This window comes from Sebastes umbrosus, chromosome 12, assembly GCF_015220745.1.
Source record: "Sebastes umbrosus isolate fSebUmb1 chromosome 12, fSebUmb1.pri, whole genome shotgun sequence".
Classification (NCBI taxonomy): domain Eukaryota; kingdom Metazoa; phylum Chordata; class Actinopteri; order Perciformes; family Sebastidae; genus Sebastes; species Sebastes umbrosus.
Genome location: NC_051280.1, coordinates 12,074,498 through 12,100,542, shown reverse-complemented (window position 1 = coordinate 12,100,542; position 26,045 = coordinate 12,074,498). Strand labels below are relative to the sequence as shown.

General features: G+C 38.6%; 1 protein-coding gene and 1 long non-coding RNA gene across 2 annotated transcripts in view; both read left to right on the top strand.

The window, feature by feature from the left end:
- LOC119499050 (collectin-12-like) overlaps positions 1-21,840 on the top strand; it is a 60,088-nt gene extending 38,248 nt beyond the window's left edge. The window contains 18 exon segments of the mRNA XM_037788233.1: positions 72-214; positions 346-455; positions 1,453-1,595; positions 7,159-7,263; positions 10,379-10,463; positions 10,932-11,007; positions 11,775-11,870; positions 11,997-12,143; positions 13,267-13,327; positions 13,330-13,356; positions 13,640-13,835; positions 14,582-14,676; positions 16,791-16,879; positions 17,104-17,191; positions 17,350-17,404; positions 17,541-17,694; positions 18,779-18,900; positions 20,603-21,840. Coding sequence (XP_037644161.1) covers positions 72-214; positions 346-455; positions 1,453-1,595; positions 7,159-7,263; positions 10,379-10,463; positions 10,932-11,007; positions 11,775-11,870; positions 11,997-12,143; positions 13,267-13,327; positions 13,330-13,356; positions 13,640-13,835; positions 14,582-14,676; positions 16,791-16,879; positions 17,104-17,191; positions 17,350-17,404; positions 17,541-17,694; positions 18,779-18,900; positions 20,603-20,798 — 1,988 coding nt within the window. The 3' untranslated portion in view covers positions 20,799-21,840.
- A 65-nt stretch (positions 21,841-21,905) lies between these two features.
- LOC119499253 lies at positions 21,906-25,979 on the top strand. Its single transcript, XR_005209356.1, has 2 exons — positions 21,906-22,861; positions 25,813-25,979. It is a non-coding gene; the product is annotated as an uncharacterized LOC119499253 (long non-coding RNA).
- The last annotated feature ends 66 nt before the right edge of the window (positions 25,980-26,045 follow it).

The window sequence follows — 26,045 nt, the reverse complement described above, 5'->3', positions numbered from 1 at the left end:
CTGATACAACATCTGACATGGGATTTCACTTGTACAGTATATTGTAATATTCTGTAAATGATTGATTGCAGGTTGCCCACCTGAGTTCAGGAGGTTTGGAGACAGCTGCTATTACTTCTCCTCCGGTTCTCAGCGGCTCAACTTTGACGAGTCCAAACAGTTTTGCGCTAACGTGTCATCTCTAATGCTCATTATTAACGACAATGAGGAACAGGTAAATGAAAATTACACCCCATAGTTACTTTAATACATTCACCGACTTTAAAGAATGAAATAAACTTTATCTTAAAATCACAAACAGTTTTTTTTTCTGAATTAAAATATCTTTTGCTCTTCTATCCATAGACTTTTGTGAGAAATGCAATTGCAGGAAAAGGCTATTTCTGGCTGGGCCTTACTGACAAGGCGGAGGAAAATGTCTGGAGATGGGTGGATGGAACCTTACCTGCATTCAAGTGAGTAAACCTGCAAAATTGTTTTTACCAAAAAATGTGTATATGTTATTAAGCAAATAGAATTCACATGTTTTCAAGATTTTCTGACTTGACTCCTGGCTTCATTCTGTTCCAAAACAACAGGCCTGATGATATATATATATATATGTATATATATATATATATATATAAATATATATATATATATATATATATACATATATATATATATATATGTATGATGCTTCAACTTTAAAGGGGAACAACAGAGATTTTTGACTGCAACTTTCTCATGTACGCGCATATTGCGAGGACACGTCTGGAAACCACAAGGTGGCAGCGTCATCATGGTAAACAGTAACTACCTGTCAGTGGGGACAACTTTTGCAATATAAATAAACATGCTGTCACTTTCTGAATCTATTTTACGTTAACAATAAACACTTATAAGACAGAGAAACTGGGTCATGCCTTTCTGACTTCCTTCGTCTTCCAGTAGTTATAGTTTATGCAAGTGCAAGTGCCACTTGAACGGGGAGATCAATGACAGGATTTGGGCAGTAGCTAGCTTGTAAGCATGGTCACTAGTCACGGGATGACCGTCACAACCTGCGCTATAATCCTGTCATGCATGTCTCCGTTCCAATGGACAGCACTTGCATGAACTATAACTACTGGAAGGCGAAAGAAGTCAGAAAGGTATGACAAAATGTCCCTGTCTTATTAGTGTTTATTGTAAACATAAACTAGATTCAGAAAGTGTCAGCATGTTTTATTTATATTGCAAATGTTGTTGAAATTCTATACTCCATTTAAATCACCGTTGACAGGTAGTTACTGTTTACCGTGACGACGCTGCCACCTTGTGGTTTCCCGGCACGCCCTCACAATATGCGCATACATGAGCAAGTTGCAGTATTTTTTTCCATTATGTTATATAGCCTCCAGAATAATGTCAGTTTTTTAAAAATGACCGTTGTACCCCTTTAATGCATATTGTTCATGTTATTGCTATCAGGAAGTGGAAGCCTGGCCAGCCTGATAACTGGACCCACGGCCACGAGGACGGCGAGGACTGTGCCGGCCTCATCCATAATGCCAACTGGAACGATTTCTACTGCTCTGACCGCATCGGCTTCATCTGTGAACGTGCCTCTGACTGTTAGTACCCTCTCTACATCACACCTTTCTGAATTTTAAAATCTCCTATTTGTGTGTGCGTGTACGTGGATATGTGTTTTAAAGCATACAGCTGGCAATATTAAATTTTTTTCATACTGGCAAAAAAATCCCATGTCAAGACCACAACCAACAGTGTGTTAGTTAGAATTTCCTACTCAGTACTCTGTGGTACTCAGTCCCAAGTCTACTCATTCCTACTCAAGATGTAAATCTTTAAAAACAAGTCACTGATATATAATACCCTGAAACCAGCTGAGCACTTTAAGCGAATGTTACTGAAACAGGAGTAGTGTAGTAGACGGGTGCAGTGGTTCTCAAACTTTTTTCAATAATGTACCCCCTTTTAAAAAAAAAAAATTTCAGCCAAGTACCCCCTAACCAGCACAAAACATTTTTGGCAGAAAAAAACCCCAAAATGCAGTTGACAGTTTACGGCAGTAATGATTGCATTGAAAATAGGAATATTTAACATAAAATATGGTTTATCAAACTTACAGTCACATTTTTATTGAACATATTACAGTGAAATTATTTTAGGAATTATGCATGACTGATATTCTTTAAATTTGAAATTAACTTTTTTTTTTTTTAAATCTCACGTACCCCCTGCAGTACTCCAAAGTACACACCTAGGGGTACTAGAACCTCCATTTGAGAAACACTGCTCTAGTGCAGTGGTTCCCAACCTGGGGGTCCTGACCCCCACAAGGGGTCACCAAAGCTTCACGTGGGGTTGCGAGGCCTTCATGATTTTAAAAATAAGCAGTTGGCCTATATCTCAGCATTTTATTCATTTCTGTGAACAAAACTAAATGAAATTGATATTTTTAAAGTTTGGAGTATTATTTAAGATATAAACAGGATAAGGGCACGATGAAGACCTGAACACAAGCTATAGTCACAGAGTCTTCCCTCTCTGCTTTGTCCTGCATTAGAATAGTACACAGTTAATACAACCAAAGAGCTAATAGAACAATGGCCAAGCGTCAGGGAAAGGTAAACACTGAATGTGTCAAAAAAGAAGACTGTGAAGTATGTATGATTGTTAAAAATTATTAAAAAGAAACATAAAACAGACAGAGAAACTCATCGCAGATGCAATATTCACAGGAAATTGTCTGCTCAAACTTCATCCTAATTTATTGTTTTACACAAACTTCCTACTCTATTGCGTTCACTTTCTGGGTTAATTAACAGTTTATCCGTTGTTCTGTACTGGTATTGTTATGCATTGAATATAATATTAAATATCCATAAAACATGTCACTTAGTCAGGGGTCGTCAGTTTACTCAATGATAGAAAATGTCCCTTAAAAAAAAGGTTGAGAAACACTGTTCTAGTAAGTGCTGGTATATACGATCACCAGGATGGTGTAAACGGGATTGACTCTAAATAAACAACAGAGCCCACTGACAAAACAATGTCAGCTAAAGGTCTGGAGCTTTTGACCATATCGCATGGTCCTCATCAGGAGAGTTTACTCAGTTGCCCTGGAAAAGTAGATGTTGAAGCTTTCCATGATTCGGAGCACCTCTCGGCCCAGTGTGTGTCTGCATCATTCTATGGTGCAACATTTCTATCTGTGTGCCATTTTTTCATCATTATAAGTGTTATTGCTGTTGCTGAACACAAATCATAACACTGTTAAATGTACCTTATGTGTTTTATATTTGTTGTTCTCTTCACAGTGGAAGTTCCGGTTTTATAGCATCCATCTAAGACAGTGTGAGCTGTCTCTGCGAGGAAGGTGAAGAGGCTGACGTTGAGGATGATGAAGGACTTGAGGAGGAGCTCTAGATGACTAGAGGACTCTGATGATGCCAGCTCAGTCAATTATCACTGAGACTTGGACTGGTCTTTGTCTTAAAGGCACTTTACAACACAGCGTGGTGCAGAAGACAGAGCATGCACAGACCCGGCCCACTATCGTATTGATTTAGTGTTTGTACTGAAGGAAACGTGAGAATGTAGGGATTTGTTCAGGCTATACGAAGTCAGCCGCTGTTGTACAGGTGTATCTGTAAATAATAGTTCACAAAAGATACATTGTTGGTTGGGATTGAGTTTCATATTGTTTTATTTTTTGGCTTCCTTCTCAAAACAAAAAATCTATATCAGAGCATTATGTTGTTAATAAAGTGGAACTATTTTTATACTGTCAAATACTTCACAGATTCAGAACTGGGATTAGAAATAAGCTCCCACTCAGCATCAGAGGACTACAGATAATAAATAGAAATAAAGTTTTGTAAATGTCACCTTTCTACAAATTGAAATATCAATATTTTTTTTGAGAATAGATGCTCAGTGTGAGCACTGCTGCTGTTTCATGAAGGGCAGTATTTCTTAGACTTTAGTTTTATACAGAACGAGGCACACATTAACAATATGTAAAAAAAAATTGTAATGTAGCCATCATATGATGATTTATTCATTATGCCAAATACAATATGTGAAATATGTTACATGTTTATAATTTGCATAATCAGTTGTTATTGTTGTATGATTGACATTTTCCAATTCATATAATGCTTCAGGACTGAGTAGCAGTTTGTAATCTGGCTCAAGGCTCATTATGCCTCAATGAAATGACCAAGTTCCTATCGATCACAATAAAATGGGAAAGAAACTGTGTGTGGAGTCAGTGCTTTTCGTCCTATGAAATATTATAACAAATGTATTTAGATGATTTGTTTGATAAACTAAAAAACTAAAGAAGAAAGGAAATTCCTAATTGATACATTACTAAAGTGGTAGGGGAATTACATGTCACAACAAGATTAAAAATGGCTGTACAATTTCCATATAATAAAAAAAAAAAAACTTTAAATACTCAGCTTAGTGTGTGGATTTGTCCAAAGAAATTAATTTGAATCTTTTGTGCTTTAGCTACTGTATGCTGTGATCTAAATCACCTAATTATGTCTGTTAATCTCTTCAAAATGTCAGTGAAAAATCAAGAATATGAAGTGTATTAATCTTTATTTGTATAAAAGGCACAGCCATGACCAAGGTCAGTAAATAAGCCAATTATATTCTTATAGGGGATGTATTTTGTGAAGACTTTAGACAAATTTAGTGTGAAAACTATTTAGTGTAGCCATTTTGTAAGAAGAGTCAATAATGTAATCGCAGATAAATGAAAAATGTATATGTGCAATGTGCGAATGTAAATGGTATTTGGCTAATATAATTAAATTTACAATATTAAATCTTTAGACTTGTGAATGTTATGGAATAGCAGTACATTATGGTAAATACAGTACAGTAATATAATCAATAGTAAATCTAGCAGCATTTCTGCCAACATTTTGTAAATCTGAATTGTCTTTTTTGGCAAAGGAATCTGACTCTGGTTTTATAATGCTGTATACTTTCACACTGTTCAAAGAACAATTTATAGGGAGATAGAAACAGACAGCTGAAAACAACGACAAGCTGAACAAAGATAGGTAAAAAAATAAACAGAACTATTACACAAGTAGGTGAATAACTAGGTGTGCAACAATGACCAACAACATACAAATAATGCAAAGAAATAAATATGCAATGGATGTACACATGAAGTGTGTTTATATACAGTATGTACAGTGCGCAGGATTTATGTTAGAACAAACCAAAAATAAATGTACAGTACAATTCCTTCTGTGTGAGCATTTCAAAGGTGAACCGCTCTGGAATATTTTCTTTTTTTCTAAATATGTTTTATTGATTTTCAAAGATTTTATCCCACAAAAATAACAGATACAAAACATGTATAAGTCAAACAAAATCGATATCATTCATCAGATCTGTTTACAAAGTTAAGTCCAAATTTCCTTCCCTTATCCCCCTCCCTACCAACCCACCCACCCATAGGATCACAGGTTACAGAATACATTTAGGTGCATGAAGGAAAGATATAGAATATTTTTAATTTAATTATTTTTTTTATAAATCAGTGACTTATTAACCCTGGTTATAAATAAAATGCTGTGACTATTAAATTATTTACTGATTGGTAACAAATTATTCTATCTAGTCTATTTTATCTGTAGTTTTATCTACATCATACCAGGTGGAACAGATTTGCTCACACATAAATTAAATGTGAAAAATAAAATAATAAACTGACATGAAGAGTACATTTAAGTTAAAAAGAACAAACGCAGAGTCAACGCGATGAGATAACGTCACATGATCACCATCACCTGACGATGACATGCTATTTTTTAGGGGCAATTTGTAGCTTATGGTTGATTTTCTCTGGTGTACAGACGCGTTAACAGCTCTGTGAGCGTGTTTTTATTATCTTATTATCATAGTTGATGACAGCAGTTGATTCAACACGCGACTGTCTGCTAGTGATGTGTCGGTCAGAACGAGCCGGTTCATTGAGCCGGCTCTTTTAAGTGAACGATAAGAGCCGGCTCCCGTCCGAGAGACGTTTTTTTTCTTCTTTTTTTCAATTAATTCAAGGCGGAATGATAGGATGATCCTCTCCGCGCCACGGCCATCCATGCACTGATTGGACGAATGCTATACGGTTTAGTATGATTATATTGAATAATTTAAAGGGACTATTTGTAACTTTCAGAAATGCTTCTTAACAGCGACACCTGTGGCCGTGAAATCAACGAAAGTCAGCGTCGGGCTCACGCTTGCTCACTCTAAATATACCTGAACGAGCATCGCTCAAAACAGTGAGGCGACACACGTCAGCTAAAACCACCATATCACTCTATATTTCAGCGGCTTGGCAGTAATGTTAGCTGACCAGACGAAGGTCTCTGTGTTGGCTTTTCCTGCCTAAGTGCAGGCTGAAGCAGCGGGGCTCTGCAGCGTGTCTCCCTGCTCTCTCCGCCCGCAGCCGGAGAGAGCAGAGGAGACACCGACACCCGGTCGGTAACGAGAGGGTAACGTAACTCTCTGAAGAGCTCCGTCACTTCACAAGACACGGGAAACCTCTGTTGGTCTGGAGGAGCTGCAGCATTTATTTCTGCACAAACGTCCCCTGTGCATTCATTAGCTAAACTAACTCTTCTGCAGTGTGTAGTGAGCGCGCGTTCACGTCTAGAGGTGGAGCGAGACAGCAAGGACGCGCGCGCATTCTGAGTGAAGGAGAGCAGGCAGCGGAGACGAGGCTCCAGCCACACGCGAGCACGCATTTGCGAGCGCGCATTTGCGAACGCGCATGTGTGGCGACCTGCTACATTTATACGCTTAAAAAGTTACAAATAGTCCCTTTAAGTGATATATGTGCACACATACTAATCATCATCAAAAAAATCACTAAATTTGGCTGAACTATAAAAGGCAGAAGTGGTAAAACAAAAAGCCGTTTGGGAGCCGAAAGAGCCGGCTCTTCTTTGGTGAGCTGAGCCAAATGATCTGACTCACTAAAAAGAGCCGTAACTCCCATCACTAGTTGTCTGCTTGATTTACCCAGAATGCCTCGCTTGTTGCCGTCTGCTGAAGCAGTGACTGTGTAGAATCACATCAACCAGCTGAAGCTGACACATTCATGAAGTTTGTCGATACTATGCGTGTTTATTGTATGAAATAAGATAGAAAGAGGGGGAAGAAAAGAAAATACCGGGGGGGAATCTGTTGTCAAGACACCAGCAATGCCTCTCTTCACGACCAACCCTTTTGACCAAGATGTTGGTGAGTACTCAGCAGCTAGCAGGCTAGGAGCTAACTTTAGCTGTGATTATACAGCTTTGTTGTTTGTGTTCCTCAGCTGCCTGTAGCTTCAGTATCACCCTGGAGACCTGCAGTACTGGAGCCAAATGACTGCCTCTTAGTGTATAATGTGGGCTGTATAAATTGACAAGCAACAGTTTATGTTATTAGATGTGTTTTGTTTGTTGTGATTCGCTCTGTTAGCTAACTAGCTTGCACCCTTATTATGAAGAGATTTAGCTAGCTCTCAGCTAGCAGCAACTGACATTTAGTTACTTGTAAAATATATTCTTTTAAGTCGTATTATTTGTAAAGTAGATTTTGTTTTTAGTCAGGTTAACTGTTGATAGACGTCGGACAGAGATGTTTTCATGAGATGATTTAAGTTAGCTAGCCATCATGCCTCATCATCACTTCAATGTGTCCCATCCCACCAATATAGATGAGCCTGAAATCTCTCTGTTGATGCAAGTGAAAGAGGAAGCTGTGGTGGTGTGTGTGAAACCTGCTATTTGTAATCAATTAAATTGTCTGTGTAATAATAATAATAATATTTATAAAGCACTTTTCAATTAAAAAAACCCCTAAACTTTATTATATTGTCATATACATACATGCAATTTGACCTCTACATTTAACCCATCCTTAGGAGCAGTGATAACAAGTTACAAAGTGCTTAAGACATAACATAAAATATAATTGATTTAGTAACAATAACAAGCAAGGTATGAATAACTAAAATATAGCTAGCCATCTGCCTCATCATCACTTCCAATGTGTCCCATCGTGTGTTGTTGGCTCACCAATATAGATGAGCCTGAAATCTCACTGTTGATGATGTCAGTGAAAGAGGAAGCTGTGGTGGTGTGTGTGAAACCATAAAGTCACAATGCGTTTCCTTTTCTCTCTTTGTTCTGTGTGGAGTGGTTAACCACTTCATTAGCATGTAACGGTATACAGTCAGTGTGCTGCTGCAAGAGAGGGGGGAAACTAATTATACAGGATACCATATAAAACAGTCCATGTGCAAAACTATAGCCCTCAAATCCAGCAGTAAATGCTAATTTGGTAAAGCTTATAATGGGTGTTTTGGACTGTCAGGTGTTATTTCAGCTTGAGTGGTTGTTTTCAGGCTGTTTGTGTATAAATGTGCTTTTAATATCTCTGTGTTGGTGAATATCTACTTGTAATTAGGGATTAGGGATGTAAATAAAATACTTTATTATGGTATTTGTAATCAATTACAATGTCTGTATAATAATAATAATAATAATAATATTTATATAGCTTTTCAATAAAAAAACAACCTAAACTTTATTATATTTGTCATACACATACAGGTACATGCATGAAATTTGACCTCTTCATTTAACCCATCCTTAGGAGCAGTAATAACAAATTACAAAGTGCTTAAGACATAAAAAAACAAACAAGAGAAATCAACAGATAAATAATAAATAAAAATAGATTGATATAGTAACAATAACAAGCAAGGTATGAATAACTAAAACGCCGTAAAAACAATTGAAGTAAAACGGAAGAATAACCGATTCAAGAGAAAACAATTCGGAAAAAGTGCGTTTTTAAGAGAGATTTGAAAGAAGAAACGGAGCTGGACTGCCTGATCTCCTCTGGCAGGTCGTTCCAGAGTCGTGGGTCCAAAGGTTCAGTCTCATCTGGTTTATAGCTTTGAGCTAGGAATTACCAACAGACCTCTGTCAGAGGATCTCAGGCTGCATTCGGGATCATAAGTCAGTGATATGATCAGGGGCCAACCTCAAATGTGCTATAAAAGTAAGTTAAACCTGCAGTAGCCAGAATGTTTTTGGCATCATTGAGGAAAAATTCCACAATAACCTTTCAGCATATTGTAATTCAAGTGTTCTGAGAGAAAACTAGACTTCTGCACCTCCTCATGGCTCTGTTTTCAGGCTTTAGAAAATCTAGCCCATGACTGGAGACTTTGGCCAATCACAGGTCATTTCAGAGCGAGAGCGGTCCTATTGGTTATTCAACGGAGGCAGCTGTCAATCACTCGCAAACTCCAATCAAACAGTCAAACTAGGCAGCGCTGATCAAATATGAATCAGTATTCTGTTACTGTAATGCCTATTTCTCACTTCAAATGTTTTCAGAATCATCTTGTAGTGTACTGTTTAGCTGTAAAATGAGAAAGTTTGTGACCCGGCAGCCATGTGGAGATCAGTTGAAGAAATACCAAGCACCGCCCACCTGCTAGAGCAATTACAAAAGCAGCTAAACACATGAGCCACATGGCTGGATACAACAGTATGTGTCCTCTTTATAAGAAGTCTTACTTTCACCACTTTTATTAGTGATCTTTTAATGGAAACATGAGGTAACCTACAAGACACGTTAAGTACACAATTATGTGATTTGGCACGAGGATGATGATGACATATTTAAAAAAACGGAAAAGTGCAATGGCAAAGAGAAACTTCCACCACCACTGAATTAAATACATTAATCGGTATATTTTCTTAAAAAGGAAAGCTACAAAGCATAAATGTCACGATTACAAAAGCAGCTAAACACATGGGTCATATGGCTGGAGACAGCAGTATGTGTCAGCTTTATAAGAGGTCTTGCTTTCACCACTTTTATTAGTGAATTTTTATGGAAAAATTAGGGAACTTACAAGTCAAGTACATAATTATGAAATTTGGCACAAGGATGATGAGGACATTTAAAAAAACGGAAAAGTGCAATGGCAAAATGGAACTCTCTCCACCACTGAATGCCAACAGTCTCAACACAAACCAAACATGATGATCTTCAGATTGGCATTTACTGCAGAGCTGTTGTATTGTTAGGGGCTTCTGTTATTTTGTCTGTATCCCTCTAATGTTTATGCTCCTTGTAGGGTTAACAAAAAAGGAGACGATCTCACACACACACACACACACACACACACAGCTTGCAACTACAATTTGTGTTTCAAGAAGCCTTATTATGTTCTGAACATAGGAGGATTCTCACCTCTCCTCTCTGCCTCTAAATAGAATAAGTCATGAAAGGTGCCTTTGCAATCTTTAACTTTTGTGCTTACGTCGGTTGTTGTGCTTCTTCCCTGCAGAGAAAGCAACCAGTGAGATGAACACAGCCGAGGACTGGGGCCTCATTCTGGACATATGTGATAAGATAGGGCAGTCACGCACCGGGTAGGTTAACTGTCTTCATACTAAACCTGACACACATTTATCAGGCATTGCATGAAATTTCCTTCAATGGTTTTTCAATCGTAAAACACACGGTTCCCAGGGTTGGAGATAGAACCCAGGGACACCAATTTAAAATAAATACTTATATAGTGACTTATTTACTTGAAGTTACTGTGAGGAACTTTTAACTGATTATGAAACAGTCTTAATTTAATACTGATGCATCAATATGACCTAGATACTGTAAGTAAACAAGACCATCAGCCAGAAGATTAGCTATTTCTAGTTATTCTTCATGCCCGTCATCGGGTTTTCTAAAGGGACTCTGGCGCTCAGAAACACTACCGCTTTTGTCCACAGGGACCGCCAAAATCAACACTGAAAGTTCCTCGTAGTAACTTTAACATAGCTGGATTGTTCTTTGGTCCTTGCCAAGCAGTTCATCTGATTTCTACCGTTCTTTTGCAGGCCTAAAGAATGTCTCCGCTCTATAATGAGAAGAGTGAACCATAAGGATCCTCATGTGGCCATGCAGGCACTGACAGTAAGCAGATTGTAAACAAACCTTGTTTGATGTAGACCTTTTCAAACCTGACAACATAAACCTTCTAAATGGGCCCCTTTGTATTTCCTGTTGCAATATTTGTTAATGCAGTAGCTGACAGGAGGTAAACTTGTACCAACGTTGTTGCCCTAGCAACAGAATGCCATTGAAAAGGTCTGTAAGTGTAATTGTTCGATCCATGGAGGCACAACATAGGCTGTATCCGAAAATCACTCACTACTTACCTTTCACAATAAAAGCCCTAGACATACACGCTGCATCACTGCCTACCAAGGATAACTTAAATTAACTCAGAGCATTTTGCCAGGAGACAACTCAACAAAATAGCTTACATATGTATTCCTCACACACAAAAATACATGTCAGTATTTATTATGGCATTAGGCAAGTTTTAATTGTGCGACAGCAGTGACGTAATTAACAGTGCAGAGAAAATGATCTGAGTAGTGTCCGAAAGTGTTTTTTTCATTTTGCAGATGAGCTCACTATATACAACTCCCTGCATAGTGAGTAGGTAGTAGTGAATGAGTGAATGATTTCGGACACAGCCATAGTCTTCTTGTCATACCCTTAATTAACCTTTCACTGAGATGGGAGCTAGTTGAGTAACCGACTTTATTCTATGTGTTATCCTAATATGTGCTACATGTTTGTCACATGTTGCTATGGATTTAATAGTGAGTTAATATAGTGAGTCATTTAATAGTTAATAGTCTGATGAACTGTTTGTACCAATGTCCTCACAGCTCCTTGGTGCTTGTGTGTCAAACTGTGGGAAGATATTCCACTTGGAGGTGTGCTCCAGAGAGTTTGCCAGTGAAGTCAGTAACGTCTTAAACAAGGTGTGTGATGTCATTTTTACTTTCAGTGGGTTGTCCACATAAATTATATTTGATTACTTATAATGAGGTCATGCTACATCCAGTTCCTTGTTCTAATGATGTGCCTTTTTTATGATGTGTCCCTAGGGCCACCCCAAAGTGTGTGAGAAGCTGAAAGCCCTGATGGTGGAGTGGGCAGAGGACTTTCGCAACGATCCCCAACTCAGTCTGATCTCAGCTATGATCAAGAATCTACGCGAGCAGGGTGTTACTTTCCCAGCTGTTGGCTCCCAGGTAGGTGTGTAGTGTGGAATTGCATTAGCATACTCTGTGTGAAAGGTTCATTTTTAAATTGCTGTATTTAGGGATGTCCTTGTGGACTAGTGGTGAGTCAGACCCATACCATACAACTGTAATGTCCCCATTTCAATTCCTGCCCAGAACTTTTGTTGCATGTCGCACTAGGGCTGCTCGATTATGGCAAAATTCATAATCATGATTATTTTGGTCAGTAAAATACGATTACTCATCGACTTGAGTAAACTTGGAAACGCATTTAGAAAGAAAATTCGGTACATTTTAATGTTAAATGCATCAAGGTGCACAATTAAGAGGATAGATCTATGAAGAACTTTGTTCTCCAGTAAACAATTTAATCATAAACACATTGGTTGTATGGATATGAATGGTGATGACACAAAAAAGTCACACCCACAAAGCATGGTAAACGAGAGGGGGTTTCGTGTTTCAAGACGGTGGGTTGCCAACATCGCCGCAGACCTTTGACGTACTGAGGACAGTCCGCCCTGATTGACAGTCACGTCGGGAGAAGGAGGCCCCGCCCCTCCCTGCAGGGAGGAAGGGCACAGCAAGCACAAAGTCCACGGCCCTAGGAAGCGGCGAGGTCTGGGCGAGGGGTGCTGTAAAGCTCAGGGCCGGAGGCGTGAGCCACCTTCACCCCGGGCCTTTACAAACCGACCTAGAGTCGGTCGAGGCGCACCACCACAGAGAAAATGTGGCCGTCCTTGACCCACCGGGCAGGGCGAAAGCGCACCGCTGTAAAGGAAAGGGGTGCGCTGGAACTATAATACAAGACAAAACAAGAGCATTATCGCGAAATGGAATGCGGCACAATAATCGTTTTCTCTTGACTATCTTGTTTTTTCATAATTGTTGGAAGACAAAATCATAATTGAAAATAAAATTGGATTAATTGCTCAGCCATGTGCAGTACCCCTCCCTTGCTTCCAATATTTCATTACCTAATAAATGCAAAATGGCCAAAAAATTATTAAACAAAAAGTGATTTATTTGATTGGAGAATTTGTGATTGTTTTGCTTAAACATTGAGACTCATCCTTTTTAATCATCTAGTTGTTGATTCACATGAGCATGCGATTATCAATTTTTTTCACAGGCTGCAGAGCAAGCAAAAGCAAGCCCTGCTTTAGTGGCAAAGGATCCCTCCACCTCATCAAACAAAAAGAAGAAGAAGACTTGGCCAAAGGTAAGGAGGCTTCCAGCTGATAATCAGACAATTAGAATGTCTTTGCACACTGAAATGCTTATTTAAGTTTTTCAATACTCAGTCGTCAATGTAGAAATGTATTTGAAAGAGGCGTTGTCCTTAAAACATGCACACTATCACCTTTAATTTTTTATTTGCATTCCATAAATCACATTTGCATTAATCCATTTACATCGGATTAATGCTTTGCAGATGTTCAGCAATATTTAAGGACTTTTCAAGGGCAAACATGATTTTACATATCTGTCTTTTTTGTGTGCAGCTATTGAGCTGTCACTGAAGGAGCAACGTCAGCAGCCGCAGACCTCCCTGTCGGGCCTTTACCCAAACACCTCCGGCCTGCTCTCCTCACACAAGTCCGACGGCAGGAAAGTCCGCGCCATCTACGACTTTGAGGCCGCCGAGGACAACGAGCTCACCTTCAAGTCGGGAGAAATCATCACTATCCTGGACGATAGGTGAGTTTTCACACAGACACAAATTAAGCAGGTGAAAGCCGTATGCAAGGATTTGTCACATGACTGAGAGGATTGACGGCTTGGTGGTATTTTCTTAGTTTGGTAAAGATAGCCTGATGTTTTAACCCTTTTAACTACATTGGTATTGTTGCTTATTGTGATGTCATTTGTTGGAGTATCTTCAAATGCTTCAAATCCCTAAAATCTGTGCAACCTAAACTAAAAGGTTATGTAAGTCAATAAACCATAATAATTGATAAAAGGTATTGAAATTGTGTCATACATTTTTAAAATAATACAAAAATCTGACAAGTTTTTCATAAAATGTAACTAAATACACACAAAAAACATATTGATCTGAAAGATTTCTAAATGTAGAAGCATGAACAAAATATCTTCTTAACGCTTCATTGTCTGACATGAAAGACAGAAGCCTCATCTTTCTGCTGCAAAAACAGTGAATGCTCTAGCTATCATGGTTTTTATTTTACATCGATTTAAACAGGATCTTGTCCCAGGAGGTCCATCTTTAAAGGGTTAAAGAAGCTTGAAACCGTGCATCGTTTACTAAATCGTGAAATAATCTGCTAATCAAATCTGTTTTTTTGTTCTCTAATATGAGATCTTAATGCAGCCCAGAGAAGACAACAGTTTAAATCTGCTAAAAGACTAAGCATACCCCGTGCACAGCGGTCATTTAAATCTGTTGTTTGATCATGTCTGAGGGTTTTCATTTTTTATTGCAGTGACCCTAACTGGTGGAAGGGGGAAACATACCAGGGAGTGGGGTTGTTCCCCTCTAACTTTGTCACAGCTGACCTCACTGCAGAGCCTGAGATGAGTGAGTACACACGCACAAAACACACCCTTTATCCACTTATGTCATCTCTAGTTCTTTGATAGGCCATTTAGTCCATTAGCAATATTACTTTATTGATCCTAGAGTGGGAAATACTTTATCACTGGCACTCGGCTGGTCAAACAACACAAAGAAACACAGTACAATCAAGACTCTGGACAGAAAGTGATCAGTGAGTTTTCACAGCAACACTGCCTGTACATTTCCTCTTCTTAGAGAGAGCTTTATTCGACTCTTTCTATTTCTGATACTGACACAACAGCTTTCACTGTCTGCCGTATTGATACAGAATCTTTTTTTTTTCAGTAATTGCTGAACTGTTAACATTCATTACGCTGCTTTTATGTTCTTGGCACTGACTTGTAGTACGGCTCATGCCCTTTTTAAATCACCATGCATTAACATCCCCTTCACTGCTGCAAAAATGGATTCTATTGTGTGTGTAGCCACAAAACTGTTTATCGTCTGGCGTCCCTTTCTGCAAAGCAAAACCTTTATGTAGCGTCCTGTCAGATGTAGTTTATGCCACAGGATATTTGAGCTCCATATTTCAGTCGTAAAGCTCATTGCTGTTTCTAAATGTTTTGAAAGGAATTTGTGTACTTGCTGGTTCACACAAGTGTGAACAGTTTAATGTAGGTTTGGCACATATATAATTTAGGGCTGTCAAAGTTAACGCGGTATTATCGCGTTAACGCGAATTTGTTTGAACAACCCTATGCTTTTAACGCATTAACGCAACTTGTGATTTCTAAGGTGTAGTGGGCTCTGTTTAAAGCTACAGTTAAGATACTGGCATCGTATGACACTAAGAAACCTAAAGAATCCATTGGTACCAACCATGTCATACTAGCTTGTCGAGATGGAGGCTAAATAACGTTCCAAACTTGCGCTAAATTTTGGCGAGGAAAAACTGGCAAGGTCATTTTCAAAGGGCTCCCTTGACCTCTGACCTCAAGATATGTAAATGAAAATGGGTTTTATGGGTACCCACGAGTCTCCCCTTTACAGACCTGCCCACTTTATGATAATCACATGCAGTTTGGGGCAAGTCATAGTCAAGTCAGCACACTGACACACTGACAGCTGTTGTTGCCTGTTAGGCTTGAGTTTGCCATGTTATGATATGAGCATATTTTTTATTATAAATGCAGTACCTGTGAGGGTTTCTGGAAAATATTTGTCATTATTTTGTGTTGTTAATTGATTTCTAATCATAAATATATACATACATTTGCATAAAGAAGCATATTTGCCCACTCCCATGTTGATAAGGTGTTCACATAGCAACTCTAAGACGGGACACTTCCTCAATGCCAATGGCATTTTACACTTCCTGAATTAGCCTAGCGGCTTGCAGACTTTTCCTTACTCATAGCTCTTCTAATATTACTTGGTTTAAGTCACTGCATCTCTTGACAGAACAACACTGCACAGATGCCGTGTTTTTTTTGTCAGAGCATTTGATTTATTGATAGCTGTCGGGATTTAAAGAGAATTTCAGCAAATATAACAAAAGTGTTTTTGAAGCAGATTACCTACACCTGTTTTAACATGTTAATAAATTGTTAAAATCCCACAGAAAGGGGTCAGTCATCTAGCTTAATCGATCATGATCGGTCATCAGCTTTGCTTTGTTGTCATCTAGTGGGAGTTTGTCACGCTTCTTAATAACCACATCCAAATATTTGTTCCTTTGCCACACTTTTCTGATCATCGCTTGTTGCTTGTTCATCATATTCTTTGGCATGATGCTTCTGCAAGTGTGTCATCTCTTAAAAAAACACTCATACCGCACGTGTGCATTATGCTATTGGTTTCAATCAAAATAATGCTATTGACCATTATTGTGTTGTGTGTTGCTACCTCTTTTTACAGCATGTTGCACAAAAACTAACAAATATGAACATTACATTACATTTCAAGACGATTATGACAAATCTTTTATTTTCATCTGATATCTGGACCAGTCTTTTGCGCTAGTATCAGACCGTAACTGAGTGTTCAGTCAGAGCATCCTGACCTCGTATGTGTGTGTGACTGATTGCTACTCTTACATTGTTTTGCCGCTGCCGCATTTACTTGGACATCTACAGTGAAGACCGAGAAGAAGACGGTACAGTTCAGTGAGGACATCCAGGTGGAGACCATAGAGCCAGAGCAAGAGCCTGTATATATAGACGAAGTAAGTTCCCTTACACCTTTCTCTGCCTCATTGAGATCTCACTGTTGCATCAATGAATTAAGAGTTTTGTTCCCAAGCAGGATCTGACAAAAACCACAGACTAACATAGACTAGGTTTTCTATTTTAGAAAAAAAATAAATTGGCGAACTTGTTTCTTTCCAAACTGTTTTGAAAGATTCACTCATCAAAGTGTCATCACATGAACTTTATTGAAATCTTTCAGGACAAAATGGACCAGCTACTGCAAATGATCCAGAGTGCAGATCCCACAGACAACCAGTCAGACAGCGTCGAGTTGCTACAGTTAGAAGGTAAACTGAATTTATGGTTGAACTTGATACTGTATAAAGTGACTGTAAGTGAGACGAAAGTAATTGTCAGTATGCAAAAGTTAATCTGGTATTTTGTTTTGTAAAGGTGGATTATTATTGACTACAGATGAAATTGTGTTTGTTGTATTTTTCATCAGGTGCCTGCAATCAAATGGGACCCCTCATTGACCAGAAGTTGGAGGATGTAGACAGGTACATTAATTTAACGATTCAGATGGTGGGCAGAAAACATGTAACACTGGCCTACATAATTCAAACGTTCTGTAAATATTTAGTAAAGAAAATCAGACTTATTTTTGTGTGTGTGTGCGTGTGTTTGTATTCTCAGGAAGCACTCGGAGCTGTCAGATCTGAATGTGAAGGTGATGGAAGCTCTGTCTTTGTATGCCAAGCTAATGAATGAGGATCCAGTTTACGCCATGTATGCCAAGCTGCAGAGCCAACAGTACTACATGCAGCAACCTGCCAACGTAGCACAACAGGTACTTACACACTTACACAGTCAGTCAGCCCAAAAAATATATTTTTACAAGCATAAAAGTCAAAACTGTCTACCTTACAAATGGGAATACCAAAGGAGTGAATGTTTTAAGTGAACTTAGTGTGCTAGCACAATTCTGGATGTACACAATTTCCTCAGTCTTAAGGCCTTTACACACCGGGGGCGTAATGAATAAATGACACAAAATGCAAAATACTGGCCTGCGATTATTATACAGTATGTGTATGGCTTTTATTGTGAAAGGCAAGAACGGAAGGCGTTGATCTGGTCTGTGCTGCCTTTGACAAGGTTGAAAGGAGTAATAATCTTTACCGTCTTGGTTCGGCCTATGAAACCTCCTTGTTGTGTCATAATATAGGCGCAACTCAACCGGTTCTTCACAGCATAATTGGTTGATGCCTTTATTCGCAGTGCAAAAGCTCAGAAAATCGGCCTCACTCTGAAAGAAAAGTGTGTCGCTTTTTTGCCACGTAATATTCACGTTCTGTGTGAAAGTATTCATGACAAAAACAACAGTTAGAACAAATATATTGACGTGTATAAAGGCCTTTTAAAAGGGCAGGTGCGCATTTTTCCTTTTGTTTATCATGCCACTTTTCTTAGCACAAAAAGTTAGAAACTTCATAATGAAGTCTTTAAATGATCCAGTAGTAACCATGTCTTCATCAAGAAAGGATGTTGTTTTTGAAACTTTTCAAATTTATGTTCTGGGACCAAGATTGCCGTTGCGTATCACTGCATCAGGTTGATACACAGTTGGTATCCCCAAACCTCATACATCATACCAAAACTATCTGGATGGTACTCCAGATGAGTGGGGCTTGTTGTTGTAGAGCGACTAGTTTCCAGCAGCGTAGACGCACAGTTTGACGTCATGACGCATGCGTTTTTGCAACGCGCAACTGTCAGAAAAACACGACGGCATCGATGAAAGAAATTGATAACATCGGACAATTTGGAACCGGTTCTCAACCGGAACCGGTTTTATGATTCCCATCCCTAATTGCTGTTGATCTTAGACCTACTCCCTCATTAACACTCACTGTTCATGTTTCTGACCACAGGTCTACCCTGGTCAGCCTGCATCAGGTTCGTATGCCATGAGCGGTACCGCAGTGCAGGGTTACACTGTTCCCATGGAGCAGCTTCCTGCTGGGACCCCCATACCTGGTCAGCCAGCTCCCAGGTAAGTCTCACATACCCCAGTGGCTTCTTATTCTGGTTGACTAAAGCACATTGCAAGTTACAACTCTCTTCTCCAGAGTGCCAGTATTCACTCTCACTCTCCTCTATGTACTATTTAACAAGGAAGAAATGAAAGTCTAGCCTATTTAAAACAGCAACATAATACCAAAACACCTCCTTGTTTCCTTTTTCACTCATGTATAGACAGAACCAGGTCTTTATTTGTTACAGGCATATATGATAGACAACCTTTCTTTAATAATTGTCCCTGTAGTTGAAGCATATTTTAATATGAAGCCTCCATGTTTTCTGATCTGCTCCTGTTTTTTGCTGTTAATGCAAACTCAAAGCTTCTTCCATGTTTACCTGTTGTCTCGATAAATTCAATTTAATCTAAATACACATTACTAATTTCTCACTACCCCCAACAGAGTCATGTCATACTCAACACTCTGCTGCTCTACGTTTCACTTCTTGAGTTACCATCAATGACACTTCCTACAAATGTCTAACATTAAAAGGCTCCAAGCAGCTCAAATGAATGACTCGATTTACGGCTTTGGCTCGTGATAGAGTGCCAGATGGCCCGCTGACAATTTTCTAATTCTAATGAAAATGAATTGACTCAAAATGGGAATTGTTTTTGTAGTTTTAATGTAAACAAGGTGCCAGAATCCATAAAAAGCATAAACATAGACTAATGGAGCTTGTTTATCAAATAAAAGACCACCCGTTAGAGGTCCGGGCTAAGCCAAGAATATTCCATCAAATTAATCTGAAAATAAAGAATTTCTGTCCGTACATACCATTGTTGTGATATCTCAAGAACACCTGGGGGGAATATCTTTTGGCACAAACGTCCACTTGGACTTGAGGATGAACTGATTAGTGGTCAAAGGTCACTGTGACCTCATAAAACGACAATATCACACACAAATGTCTAACTGGATAAAATGATGAAGTGATGACCTTTTGGACAGACATGGATGTAAACTGCAATTTCACTGGTTGGCGGGGGCATACAACCACGAGGCGGTAGTTTTATTTTTTCGTGTTTTTAATGTAAATAATGTGCCAGAGTGCATACAAAAACATCAAAATCGACTAATAGAAGTTGTTTATAAAAAAAAAAAGGGGACCACCGACAGACGTCCGGGCTAAGCCCTAAATATCCATCAAATAATAATGATAAATTAAATAATTAACTGGCCCCCTGTCATTTTGCAAAAGCAAGTTGAGCATCCCTGATCCCTCCCATTTCCTGGTTGGCTTTTTAAATTGTAAGTGTTGTTTTATTAACAACAACTTAAAAGCACTCAAAACAAAAAAATAAATGTGTGACTTTGCAAATGAAAACAGTATTTGTGTGTTAAAAAGAGAAATTCAGAGCAGCAGATGTTGAGTGTGACTTCACTCTGTTCTTGTATAGATGGAATTAGTGCTGTTGAAATCTAAATTAGGATGAAATTACCATGCAAGTTAAATTTAAATTACAGGATAATTCCATGCTCCTTAGTGTCACCCAGCCTTTATTAGCAACTAGCATGTAATTATTCGTGCTGGTCACGGCTAATAAGACTTAGACAGTATTTGAATACTGGATTTTATTAGAGAGTTTACAGTATTATTAACCTACTGCCGGCATTTAATGATTCCAGCTTGCCGTAGTGTCATCACTAATGCTGCTTCCCTCTTTTTTGCAGTGACGTTCATATGTACATGGGCCAGCCGCCAGTCTACACTGCCGCTCCAGGCAGCATGGCCCCAGCAGACTTACAGTCCTACCAGAACCCAGCCCAATGCATGACGCAGCCGCCAAACTACAGCGCCCCCTCCGGGCCGAGCATAGCACCTTCAGACGCCTCGCAGGTCCCCTACTCAGAGAAAGCCTTGCTATAGGAACCCCTGAGCTCACCGCTGCCCTCACGCATACACGTGCACCAGACCTGATCAAATAGTGGTCGTAGATCATCTCTTTTATTACGGTGTTTTATCATGGGGCACCAGATGGATGAAAACATTCAAATAGAGTCGACTAAACGTGACACACTTTGTGTTGTTTTATCTGGCAGATAAATATACAGTTACACTTCTCACTCCAGGTTTCGAAGTGATCATTATTAGGGTTTGATTTGAAGAGCTCACTCCGAGACGCACACGGTCTGAAAACTGAGACACTCTGTGGTCTTTTCATTAATGACGTTTCTGCATTTTCATTCTTCTTTGTGTCTTTACACGACTCGGACGTGAAGACACAGAGGAGCTTTCAGCTGCACTTTTATCTTCGGTTGCACTTATTTAAGTTTCGGTCGAGTCTGATCACTTCCAAATCTAGATCTGATAGCAATATATGCATTGTCCATATATTTATGTAAGAGACCTGACATTAACTGCTTTCTGTTTATGATAGGACTATTGAGAAATGTGGTCATTTTTTTATTTTATGGGTCCGAACCACATAATTTGGTACCAATTATAGGAGAAATAAGTTCTTATAGATCGGCTTTAGGTGAATTTATAAGCAGTTGATGAGGAGTTTCCTTAAACGAATGGCTCTATCGAAACCCAAGTAAATATTCATTCATTAGTCATTTATCATTGGAAACTTTATTCTTCATACTATATATATTTTTGGATGTTCAGCTGACCTACTGTGTACTCACTTAAAACTTTTTAGATTACACTAGCAATTTAAATGAATTAATTGGAAATGAATTGAACTGTTTATCTATAGTACCACATTACCTATAATTAGTATCAAATCCCACAGTTCTTTCCTGGAAACTATTAGGAAATTACAGACCTGTAAATAATACAGCGTTAAAGCTGCGTTAGATAACTTTGAGCAAATATGATGAAAAGTTATTTTTACAAAACTGTCACTATATCCTGACATTAGCGCACGAGACAGGTAATCTGTGACAAAAATCATGTTCCTTGTGTGTCCTTCTAGTGCTCCTAATGGCATTAGCAAGATTTAAGATGGTACATTAAAAAAACAGATGAAATCAGAGTAGTACAAGCATTAGACTATATTACAGACCTGGTTTATTCATCAACCAGTTTTTTTAATTTTACATAATGAAGTTTGACAAAAACAAGTAAATTAATTTGTTTGATACCTCTCATCTCGTAAGGTAAGAGCCTGGACGACGTTCAAATAGGCAGTAAAAAAAACTAAAATAAAAACGTGATATGTCGCCGCAAAGTGCTGTCCTATTCATATTTATACCATTTCAAGCCCTTTCAGCTTCTCACACTCGACCATTTACCAGGTGAGGTTTACCAGCCAAGTCCCTGAGGGTTCAGGGTTTAAGGCTTTAGGGGGGACATTGGGATTGGGCCCTTGACTCTGATTTTCATTCGGGCACGTTGAAATCTTGCAAATGTCATTACGAGCACAGATTATCAGTCACGCACTACTGTCAGGATATAGTGACAGTTTTATAAAATAACTTTTGTCATATTTGCTCAAAGTTACCGACTGCAGCTTTAACAAAATTGCTTTGAGAAAACGAGTGTAGCTGTAGCCGCTTCAACCTAACCACAATATATACATATATGCAATCACTATTTGATCAAGTGTGAAACACACACACAGGCATTCCTTCAACATGCACACTGGAGCTACACACAAACACACACACACTACAGGCAGGTGTACAGCAGACACACACACACATCCTTTGATAATTGACCTTCACTCACACACTAATATGCCACAGCCTTCTCACCCACTTAAAGCAAACAGCAGTGCTAATCGTGTCACAAAAAAGGGGGGCGTCAACTCACATTAACCTTTTCTTTTTTTTATTAGAAAAGGGACGTAAAGCGATGCTGAAAACGTTACTACACTCTGTATATGTCGTCAACTTTTAGAAGTACTGAAAACTGAAGCCACTTTGTTTTTTTTTGGAGGGAAAAAGAAACCAGAGGAATTCAAGCATGCACATGACTCTTGTGTATATATATATTTACTGTACTGAACTAGTAGTGCAGCCACATGATGACCTCATGGCTGGGCTGGATGTTAGCACAGCTCTGGCTGTTTGTCTCAGCCTTTTAAAGGGGAACTCTGCAGTCACGATGTCCCCGCTGAAACTAAAGGTGTAAAAGCCAAAGAGAACAAAAAAACGCCAGATAACGTCATATTTTTCTTTTTATTCTTTTCTTGATTGATTCTTCACATCACACTGCAGAGTTCTCCTTTTTACAAAACGAGCAATCTCTAGATCCTCATTGGTGGATGTGGGGTTTGCTCAGTCTCCATACAGGGCTGTCCTAACACACTACAGACTTGGCCACTACGGGGCGAACTCTCTCTGGACCGCCCCAGTGTCTTAAAAAGCATCTCTTTAGTCAGTGTTGAAAAAATGAATACTACGTTTTTTTTTTTTGTAGTGCATTTTAATTTATGTTTTGATTATTGTTATGATATTTTAAAGCAGTGCAGGATGTACGTATTCAGAGAAAAGCGGAGTATGTGATATTCTGCCTAACTTAGTTGTATATTTAAATCGCTCACACGAGAACGTGGACTTTTCTCTCAGTGTTTGATACATGCTTATTGTACTGTAGGGTCAAATGGTATAATGTGAAAAACTGATCTAACCTCCCCATGCATTTCAATCCTGATCCATTTCTCTGAGCTGTCTAACACTAAAACAAATTCTACCTGAAGCAGAACTGAAATGAGGTTTTTATGATTCTGGAAAGCACAGTCGGGATTTGTAAACTCCTCTCTCTCCCGGTAAGCTATCAGTTACAGCGACACTTTAAGATCAAATATTGTACATAGTCTACTTCTCATACCATACTTTCTATTCTCTTTGGCTTCAAAGTCTTTGGAAAGAGTTGATGTTTATAAACTCTGACTGGACTGAAAAAAAGCTGATGAAAACAGGAAAATTATTTATCTGTTTAATATTGAATGATACTACATGAAGGAATTATGAAGCCGTTTTAAATATGATTAACAAGATTTTCCAGTTGCAGGACAAATTGGTGTATTGATCTGATATTTGTGTTGTTTAAATTTTTCTTGAGATACTATGTTTCTATTGTGCTCCTCCTTTTGCCACCCCTGTGCCACCGTACGAATATAAAAACAACCTGCTGGGACTTTGCAAACAAGAGGCCATTTTATTCCCCCAGAACTTGATTTTCGCATTGGTTGATTTTGAAAGACAATAAATCTTTTTTTTGCTGCCTTCAACTAAATGCAAGACTGAAATAGTGTTAATCTGTTGTATCAAAGAGGGCTGAAAATATCAAATGAATAAAGAGTAGCAGCTATTCTGGGACCACTGGACCAGTTAATCGTCAAACATCATCCGTCATGCGGTCCATCACGGCGTTGGACCGCAGCCCCGATGTTACTTTATTGCACAGGATTGAGATGCTGCCTGTTTTTAAGTTTCGAACATCATTATTGTAAAGGTTCTGTCTAAACTTGTATCCTGCTGTTTGTATGTATTCTTTTAACCATACTTATTAATTGGTATTCACAATAAAAACCAGGCCAAATGTACAGAATCCTATGAATGGCCTTGTTTTCTTGAGCACTTTGTGGATACATGAAACACATTAAGTGGTTTTATTTAACTTTGCAAAGGGTTTCACTGATGACAGGCAATTTCAGGAGATTTTAAAGACCCTAAAAACATATTTTCTTAACCAGCTTTCACCAGGAGTGATGGGGTCCTACATCAACACTGTTTTCTTTTGAAGTTAGAGCAGCTGTGATTTTTTCACATGAGAGATTTCTGTTTGTGTTTGTGCACTTTTCTCACAGAGGCTCAGTTGGAACAAGGTGCCAGTCAGAGTCTTGCAACCTTTGGATCAAAACATGACAGTTGTGGTTTTGTTTGCTTATGTTGCCAGCCCGATGAAGCAGATTAATGTTTTTTAGGCATTAAAGGGATAGTTCGGGTGTTTTGAAGTGGGGTTGTATGAAGTATTTATCCATAGTCAGTGTATTACCTACAGTAGATGACGGTCAGCACGCTGCAAGTTTGGAGAAACAGACAGGAGTACCAGTATGGGAGCAAAGCATTGTACTGCTGTGGACTGGGGCAGCAGCAAAACGCATTTTAGCCACCTAAAAGAAAGACCCACCTAAAAAATCAATATCGGTTGAAGCGTATCCTGTATTTAGAATATTTTTCAAGTGAAAATATAATGAAATTTATCAATGCTCTCTTCTACGGAAGCCCTAAACGGACATGATTAAAAGTTTTATTTTTTAATACTATTATTAATAACGTTTAATAATCCTTTTCTTGAGATAAAGCTTGTTTTCCCAAGATAACGACATAATTAATATGTGATCTCGAGATAGCGTTATTAAAAAAATGTTTTAATCATGCCCGTTTATGGCTTCCTTTCTCTTCAAAGCCACCAGACTCAGTTGACAAAAACAGTATGGATAAGTTTCACTTTCAGTTCAGTTCCCCGTCGGAAAGGGTGGTCTGACGGCAAGATAAAGCGGTGAAAAATATTGTACTTATAGCGTACACTTAAACGGATATCGTTATTTATTTATTTATTTAGGTGGACCTTTCTTTTAGGTGGCTAAAATATGTTTTGCTGCTGCCCCCGTCCACAGCGGTACATTGCTTTGCTCCGGTGTCGGTATTTCTATCTGCTTCTCCAAACTAGGGGCGCGCCAACAGTCATCTACTGTAGGTAATACACTGACTATGGAGAAGTACCTCATACAACCCCACTTCAAAACACCAAAACTATCCCTTTAAATATACACTCAGTTGCTTTATTAGGTACATTTATCTAAAACGAATGCAGTCTAACACAACAGTCCTGCAATAAATTCTACCTTAATGAAGGTTTTAAGTTGAAAGTTTTCAAGAACTAAAACTTTAAAAAGTGTCCCCTGTGTTGCCACTAGATGGAGATGTGTGTGTGTGTGTGTGTGTGTGTATATGAGCCCTAACAAGGGTGGATGGAAGAAATGTGTAAAGAGTCCCCAACAGAAGAAGGCAGGACGGTTTTTGCTTTGCAGCCAAAGACCATATCACTGTGATTTTCAAAGTGGGATTATTAAAAATTGCTTGATTCATATTACATTTGTAATTTTGTTGCAGTTCTACAGAACGTTTGAATATTCAATACTGTCTTTATTATTTA